Source organism: Triticum dicoccoides, chromosome 2B (genome assembly GCF_002162155.2).
Source record: "Triticum dicoccoides isolate Atlit2015 ecotype Zavitan chromosome 2B, WEW_v2.0, whole genome shotgun sequence".
In the NCBI taxonomy this organism is placed as follows: Eukaryota; Viridiplantae; Streptophyta; class Magnoliopsida; order Poales; family Poaceae; genus Triticum; species Triticum dicoccoides.
Window position 1 is genome coordinate 182123657 of NC_041383.1, and position 9123 is coordinate 182132779.

At 42.3% G+C, this 9123-nt stretch overlaps 1 protein-coding gene and 1 non-coding gene across 2 annotated transcripts; both read right to left on the reverse strand.

Annotated features, from left to right (window-relative positions):
- Positions 1 to 346: 346 nt before the first annotated feature.
- On the reverse strand, positions 347 to 434 carry TRNAM-CAU. Its single transcript is given in 2 exon segments — positions 347 to 382; positions 397 to 434. It is a non-coding gene; the product is annotated as a tRNA-Met (tRNA).
- A 2181-nt stretch (positions 435 to 2615) lies between these two features.
- On the reverse strand, positions 2616 to 9117 carry LOC119362933 (pentatricopeptide repeat-containing protein At5g64320, mitochondrial-like). The gene is made up of 4 exons (XM_037628214.1): positions 7332 to 9117; positions 4793 to 4844; positions 2989 to 4673; positions 2616 to 2888 (listed from the first exon to the last, which is right to left on the reverse strand). The coding sequence occupies exon 1, from the start codon at positions 9023 to 9025 to the stop codon at positions 7457 to 7459; it is 1569 nt and encodes a 522-aa protein (XP_037484111.1). The 5' UTR covers positions 9026 to 9117; the 3' UTR covers positions 2616 to 2888; positions 2989 to 4673; positions 4793 to 4844; positions 7332 to 7456.
- Positions 9118 to 9123: the final 6 nt, after the last annotated feature.

The window sequence follows — 9123 nt, forward strand, 5'->3', positions numbered from 1 at the left end:
GTGAACTGGCATGCCTGCCAGATCACGTTCTGCTACCGCTGAGGTGAAATGTCGCATTGTTTTCCCTGTGGCTTCCGTTACGCCCTGTGCCAATTTTTTTTTTCTTGAGTGATACTTCCAGTGTCAGTTTGCTTGCGATCCGAGTATCCGACGCTGCGAACGAACTGAATTTTTTTGCGAACGAACGAACTTCTTTTTTTTGAGGAAATGCGAACGAACGAACTGAGTGAAAGAGCAAGAGAAACGCGGGCAGCTCGGTCAATTGGGCCGTGGTAGGCATAAAGCCCAGTATCGTGGAATGGGTAGCGATTGGGCCCGCTGGAAAAAAGACGAAACGCAAAAAAGATGGGGTGAGAGAGGCTCGAACTCTCGACCTCAGGATCACTCACGTTTAGCTATGAGACCTACGCGCTAGCCAACTGCGCCACCACCCCTTGATGCTAACGGTGAGGCATAGAGCTACTTATTCCAAACTCCTGCAGTCTTGTAGAGGGCCAAGCTTAACCAAATCTTTCCGTCTTTGTGAGTTGTGACGGAACAAACCCAACAGTTTCCATCTTGCGAGTTTACATAGAACACAGATGGTCGTAGAACTGGCAAAATTAATTTTCCTGGTATACTCTAGACGCAATGCAACAGTGAAAACTTTCCAATGTGAATCTTGCTTATTTTTCTGCTATACTCTAGGCGCTTCTATTTTTCCATAAAAAAAACCTATTGAGCTTCACGAATCTTATCAGCTATCATAGGGTGTAACTAGCAAAAGGGTCCGTGCATTGCAAGGGAAGAAAAAATACTACACATGCTCTTAATTTACAAAAAAATTGTCTATAATCTGAGAATTTGTAGCTACGGCCCAAATAGAGATAGTCTTAACCTATAAAAGCGCAGTTTAAGATTCTACAGGTGTTCTTTTTCAACACGGCTTGCATGTAGATTTAATCCGTACAAAGAAACGGGCAAGTGATCATGCATTTATTCATGTCATGTTCGGAATGGGGTGTTGTTACGGCGAGTAAAGAAAAACAACAAAAACAGACGATGACACATTAGCACACTATGAAGAAATGTGTGCATCAATGGCAGTTTTCAGTTTAAGAATCACCAACTTAGGCTAACTCTTGAACACTTCTTTTCACATCCATATTTCTTAAATACATGAAGAGTTGTTAAAAAGGTTGTTAAAAGGATACAAGGTTTTTGAATCACAAAAGGAGATTTTTTTTTTGTTTGGAAAAGAACTTTTTTGTATGGTCTCCTGTGGACGCAGGTACTTGCCCCCTATTTCATCACTATTTCTTGCCATACATGTTATAGGTATTGGTCCCTGTTTCATCACTATTTATATCTTATCAAACTTGTCTTTTATTTTATTTTTTGTCATGCATGCCTTCTTTTCACTTTTTTCATGCATGTCCTCTCTTTTTTCTTCTTATATAGGAGAATAGCGCAACATCTCATCTTTATCGGATCTCCTCTGCATTTTCTATTTTATTTCTTTTATAGCAAACATCCCATCTTTATTGAATCCTTCTCTTATTTGTTGTCATGCATGTCCTTATTTATCAGGTGTCTCTAGCAAATTTATCTTTAATTTCATGTCCAGCCCTAATTTTGCTGAGGTGTTCATCCTCAATCTGAATCAATACAGGTATGGAAAAAAGAGACGGATAATACATTGTTGATTAACACCGCATCTATTATCCAACAATGCATTATCTCGCAGGTGCTCCTCAGCCGTCCGATGAAGGATCAACACCGCATCTATTATCGAAGGGTGTTGGGTGTTGGATAATAGATGGACAGCCCGTAGTGCTTCACGCCAACTGGTATCGATTCAAACTTATCTGAAACAGATTAAAGGTGTCGGTTTCTTCAGAGATAAACAGCTCAGGTCCTGACATATATGCATGCATTCCTATGAATCCATTCCATTCAGTGGTTTTGATGGATAAGTATGGCTCTGAACTGACTACAAATAGATGATCTGAATATGCACTTCACAATCAGATCCAAAGAATAACACAATTAATTCATGGTTCAAAAGCACCCCATAACAGCATTGGCCATCGTCTATAACATTTTTTGAAATTATAAAGATATGCCAGTAAAACAACATTGCTCCCCAACCTGTAGAAAGCACACAAGAATTTGCACTTCCAACCTAATAAGTATCAACAGATATTGAAGAAATATAGATATGCACCAATATTGACCACTCCTTTCATGAACTTGATCGCTTGTCATGTTATCCATCCTTCAACAGTACATCTGATGACTCACTTTCACTTGATAAATTGCACATCCTTTGTCTAGAATAAAGGGCAGCCCCCAATACAAGTAATTCACTCAAGTGAAGAATTGAATACAAAATTGACATCACATTGTTTACAGATGTTAAAAACATAAGAAACGGTCAGCATATCCACATTGTATAGTGCTCAGGCGCAAACAGTCCTAAAGGGAGTATCATTTAATTTTTCAAAGGACAAAAAAAAACTGGACACCATTTTACTGTACTGAACTACAACTAAATGCAAAACATTTCACTGCACCATGGGAAAAGATGGGACATGCACGGCATCTGATGCACTATAGTCCAGGGATATAAAAAGTAGCTGATTCAATATTTATTGACCCAGAATGTGCCTGACTGAAATTGTACAATGTATGTTAATCAACTAAATGGCAACTATAGAAAGGGAAATGTGGCTAAGATGCAACCTTGATGCCTGCCATCAGTTCATTAGTACCAACCACATCACGAAGAGCAAGCCATCTGGAAAAAATCCAATTCCCCTCACAAAAATCCGAGTTCACCTTCCATCTTATGCATAAATAGCCAATGGCTCCAACAACAATAGCAGTTAAACAGTAGCCTACATAGTCTGCAAGACAATAATTTTGCTTCAGTCGTTATGTAAGAAAACAAACAAGTGTTTGCTGAACTTAGCTAAATGAAATACAAAATATAGATTACAGGCAAACCTGCACACATCTGCTAAGCTACAGGGCCTGCAAGAGAATGATTTTGCTTCAGCGTGCCTTTGTGCGCCTCCTGGGTGGTCAGGTGCGCCCTTTTGCGTGAAAAGCAGACCTAAGTCCTGCAACGCATGTATACAAAAACAAGGTATTCACACAAACAATGGGGGTAAGTAGCACACAATCCTAGATGGCGCACATAGTAACTGCATGCAAATACTATATTACTCCCTCCATCCCATAATGTAAGACGTTTTTTGACACATAATGTAAGACGTTTTTTGACACATTATGGGTGTCAAAAAACGTCTTACATTATGGGACATAGGGAGTACATGGTAGCATACTTTCTTAGCAAATCTAAGAAGGGAGTTTCTGCCATTCACAAAATGTCATAAAGGTTAATGCTTCAAGGCATGTATTACATGGCATCAGATAGTGCCTGATCCAGCCACAATGCAAATACAGTGCTATAAAGTAGCAAATAATCTTAGGAAACGTAACACAGGAAGTTTTGGATGCTCTAGAAACATCAAAGGGGTTGGTGTCCTTGGGCATATATTACGACAGGAAGGATCTCACTTCCGGTCCATGGAGCAGAAGGCCCAATGCACGGATGCAGGGTAGGCATCATCATGACATCATCCTAGTAGTTAACTGGTCAATAAGAGCTCTGGTGCAAAGCAAAACTGCATTCAGAAGACCATCGAAAAACAAGAAGCAACACAGAACACACTGCAAAGAGGGAACCACATGACAAACTACTAGACCATACTGTGGCACCCGGTCCACTTCCCTTTCCTGGCAGTCAGTGCTTTCTTAGTACGGAAAGCTTGAATAATCGCAGCATGAGCTGGGCGGCTCCTCCATCAGTGTCTTGCTATTTATGACCAGAGGCAATTAGACACAATTCAGAAGGAAGAAGGATGCTCACCGGCGTCCACAATAATGCTCTCTCTTGAGCTGCGGAAAAGGAACATCTTTTTGAAGATGATGTGGGGTAAAATATACAGATATGACATATTATTTCAATTCAGACAAAAGACTTACAAGCATTACTTGGACAAGGAATGAAACAACATCAAAGAAAATCAGAGAGGGTCATGACGCAGATAAGCTGTAATGTTCATTCCTTGCCGCAGTTTAAATAACCTGATAGGACTAATAAATCGTTTTAATGGCTGTGACCAACAACTATTACCATACTAAGCCAAGACTAATTTTTAATACTCCCTCCATCCCATAATATAAGATGTTACTACAACCAATATGTGAGTACATTGGTTGTAATAACGTCTTATATTATGGGACGGAGGGAGTAGCATTTAACCTTGCCCAAAATTGCAGATTTGATTGTTACTATATTTGGTACGATCTAGATGACATGAAAACAACTATATTAGTACAGAAACATGTATACAATCGCGGTGATATTTTTGATGAATGGATAATATTTTCAGGCATTCACTAGGTACTAATATGCAGCGGGTATGTTGAGTTACGAACTTCAATATGATGTGGTTAACAAATAGCACACATATGCTCGTTAAGATTAACAGTTTCATGCATGAAAATTTGTGGCTTACACATAAACCATTCTAAAAATCATACGATCAGAGTTCCTCGGTTGATTTGCTCCCCTGAACTCAACAGAGCAACCATGGTCACTGACTCACCATCTTCGTGTCTACCTGTTTGCAAGGAGACCATTCACTATGATTAATGATGGAAATTAAGCAAACAATCCAGAATTTTTTAGGAACTCAGTGACATCAGATTCATGGACAAGTAGACCAGAAATTATACTAACCTGCATATGCTGCACTCTCCTGAGCCAAATCTTGGATAACAAATTGATGGACCTACACAAGCAGCACATTATCAATTCAGGTGAGAACATGATTCTTTTATAAGACAAGTGAGATTTACAATTCCCTCTTCCATTTGCAAAATATTCATGAGCATAAGAACAATTCACAATTAACATCTCAAATCGAGATTAATCCATCGAACAGTCCAAAAATATATATAAAGTGGAGTTGCTAATTGCCTACCTGGATGCTGTGCACGGGAAGAAGACGACGAGCAAGGTCGCACGGGAGCTTGCAGCTTCTAGCGAACAGCATGAGACGCCGTGGTGGTCCTCACCGCGCCGTTCCCCCTTCTCCCGCCACTTACGCATCCTCACCGCGTCGGCCGGCCTCCCTTCGCGCACTACCACACATCCGCCCCGTGACACCACGAATCGCAGACGCAGTAGCCGAGCGGGGTGCGGATGGATGGGGAAATGGAGGCGGTGACGACGAGATGAGGACCTTGGGAGGCGGTGGATCTCATCGGTAGGGGCGGCGGCCAACAATGGGATCTCATGCGACGACGATGACCTCAGGAAGCGTCAGAGGAGCTTGGAGCGGAGAAGAGGCAGAGACGAGGGAGGGAGGAGATGGAGCGGAGGCTCACAAGGGAGAATGACTTGGGGTGGAGGAGGAGGGAGGAGTGTGGCGGCTGTGGATTGGGGGCTAGGGTTCGTGCGGTTGTGCTCAATGGGCTTTCCAGGAGGAATAACCAATCAGACACTCACATCGCAGCACCCACCCATCTTCACGTGACCCCACCTAGGAAGAGGCCCACCAGTGATACTCACGTAAAAAAAAGTGAAAACAGCAGTCAAAATCGGACGGCCAAGGGGAGCCAAGGTGGGAAATCTACTCAGATCCAACGGACAGGAATCGGCCAATCTGGAGGAGCGCCATGGAGGCGGGTTGGCTGGCAGCCTTTAAGGTTAAAGGCTAGATAGATCGGATTCAATCCTTTATAGCATATGCAGACTTGAATTATTTACTTATCCCAAGATATATTTGATCTCATTTTTTGTCTGTTGAGACGAGGCACGTGCAAGTTTACTAGGGGCGAGCAAGCCGTTGATTTTGCAAAGAACGATTGTCACTGTTAATTGCTTTCAAAGCGGATGTTTTTTTTTGAAGCAGATGTGCCATAGACAAGCAAGCATGCAAATCAGCTGTGCATGATTTCAATTAGTTTCCAATGTAGCATGTCTCACCAGTTATTTTGCTTTTGGTTTTATGCACTCATGGAACGAGAAAGAATTGAACCAGCCAATTTGCAAGGTGAGTATTTAATATTGCAACTTTTTGAATTCTACCTCATGAAAACTCTCAAGATAACGACCTATAGTTCTCCAAGAGGATAGTTGTGAGGCAAGAAAGTGATTTTTGGTGCATCTACTCAACTACATTGACAATGAAGCCACAGACAACATGCATCCTTGATGTTGTACAAGAATTGATTAGTGTATTAAGACATACTGAGATAATTAGGTGACTTCACTGTATGCATATGATGCTAAATTATAGCGTTGCTTGAAAATCATTTAAATTATAGGTCGATTTGTAATATGTTTTTAGTGCTATCAGAGTATCTTGTGAATTTGAAAATGTGGTTGTAACATTAGTCAAGACGTGCATTGCATGTGCACGCTTACTATATTCTTTGTGTAAGCTGCATATTCTTTGTGTAAGCTGCAACTGAAATATATTTGCTATAGCATGTATTTGAGCTAACATTATTTGTTTTCTAATTGCTGCTTTTGATCAGAACCAACACGTAGCCTGGAATGAGGAATGGTATTCTATGAGCTAAACAACGCAGAAGAAGAGGATTAGGCCGGCAGATCGGTGTCAAGGAGAACACTGAGCTATGGAGGTGGTATTTCGGGCAACACCGGCGATAGTCTCCACAGTTAAATGATGGTGAACCGTAGATGTCGTAATATTGTGAGAAAATATATTATGATTTATTCTACCTTATCTATACATCTTTTGTTCATTGTGATGATCTGATATGCCCCATAGAGGCGTCTGGATTGAAATAGGTATTTTATTGGCTCAACAAGGGGAAAATGTTACGAGTGTTCATTAAGATCCTTGATTTGTGAATGCTGGTGGCGAATTTAATCTCAATATGCTTTAGGCAAGTCTGTTAAGTACTACTCCCTCCGTCCCATAATATAAGATGTTATTACATCCAATATACTCACATATTGGATGTAATAACGTCTTGTATTATGGGACAGAGGGAGTCCATCAACATTTAAATTCGCAGTGTACGTGCAATGTACAGTAAATCACTGCGCACGTAAGATTACGCATCGCTATATATAAATTGAAAATGTAAGCTTCATATATTCAAATATTGATTTCTAGCGAATTTCAAATGAGACGTGCATTGCACATGCAGGCTTACTAGTGGTACAACAAAATAACCAAATGATGCTAAAGGCCAATGGATACAAGGTACAAACTTCTAATTACAACAGGAAACATACATACCAGGTCAAGCATGATGAACATTATGATGGACACCATGAGCTGCCCATTCTGATCTTCACAACATCTGTAGCTGTGGTAACTCCAAAAGCCATGACAACCAACATACAGTACACAGCAAACAGAAATTAATGCCCTTTAACCTCGTCGGACAAAAAATTGAGTGGATGTCTGACAAAATTTTGCACCATAATTCCCCAAGTGCGCTCGTTAGGTGTTATCCCAACAGTCACTGCTCTGTTTAGAAGCATATTAGCATCATTAAGCAATCTCGCTTTGCAGTGCCAACTAATGAGGATATTGTATGTAATAGTATCTGCATGCACATTTTCAGAATGTAACTTCTCTAGGAGATTCAGCGCAGCATGCATCCATCCCATTTTGCACAATCCATTTATGAGTGTGTTGTATGTGACAATGTCAGGAGTAAGCCCTTGGTTTAACATCTCCTTCGAGAGCTCTAGTGCATCACGCACCCTTCTTGTCTTGCAGAGCTCACTAATCAAGAGGTTGTATGAAATGTTATTTGGCTTAATTCCCTTTTCTATCATTTCCGCGAGCAACACCATGCTCTGATCAACATTCCCATCTTTGCACAGGGCTTTAATCAGACCATTATAACTAACAACATCAAGTGAACAACCATGAAGTACCATTTCATTTGCAAGCCGTATGGCATCCTGCAAACCTCCTTTGCACAACAGTGCATGAATGAGTGTATTGTAAGTTATTCTATTCGCAACAACACCCTCGTCAACCAAATTTTCAAATAGATACACAGCCTCCTCGATCTGGCCATTGTTGCAGAGATGATAAATTATTGTATTATACGTGCAGATATCAGGCTTGCAACCTTCACTCTTCATCTCTTGCATGAGTGTCATCGCGTCATCCATCCTGCCTTCCTTACATACAGCATAAATCATTCCATTGTATCCTTGTGAATTCAGACTCAAGCCATTTGCCAACATTAGCTTCAGCGTTGCTCTCATGTCATCCCACATGCCATTCCTGCAAAAAGCATGCAGCAAGATCGTGTAGGTCACTACGTTTGGAGCACAACCCTTATCCTCCATCTCTCTAAGCAACCGCATGGCCGAACCAGGCCTCCCAAGCTTGCAAAGCCCATGTATCAATATACTGTAAGTGTGTGCATCTGGTGGGCAGCCTTTTGATCCCATTATCTCATACAGCTCTGTCGCCTCTGTTAGCTTCCCATCCAAAAGACATCCGCCAATCACTGTGTTAAATAACACGACATTCAACTCCGGCACCCTCCCGAGCATTGTGCGTGCCTCGTCCACCTGCCTTGCTCGGCACAGACCCTGGATAAGGAACCCGTATGTCATGGTGTTTGGCACGCAGCCTCTTATCATCATCCTGTCCACAAGCCTTGCAGCATCGCGGAGACGCCCAAGCATGCATAGCCCATGCACAATGTCATTGAACGTGTTGACATCAGCAGAGCACCCCATGAGGAACATCTCGTCGAGGAGCGTGGTAGCCTCGGCGACCTCACCCTGCTCACACAGGGCGTGGATGACCGTCTGATAGAGCACCACATCGGGCACACACCCATGCCGCGCCATACTGCGGAGCATCGCGAGCGCCTCATCAGCGCGTCCGAGGCGGCAGAGTGCACGCGCAGCGACACCGAAGGTAAAGGTGGAGGGCGGGATGCGGTCCCGGTGGACCATACGGCGGTAGAGCGCGAGCACATCGGCGTGGCAGTTCGCCCTGGCCAGTGCCGCGAGGACGGTGTTGTACGAGCGGAAGGACGGCGATACAGCGAAGC

What these genes read in the sequence shown, in the direction of transcription:
- LOC119362933 (XM_037628214.1), bottom strand. Translation starts at nt 9,025, where the DNA reads ATGGTCCACCGGGACCGCATCCCGCCCTCCACCTTTACCTTCGGTGTC.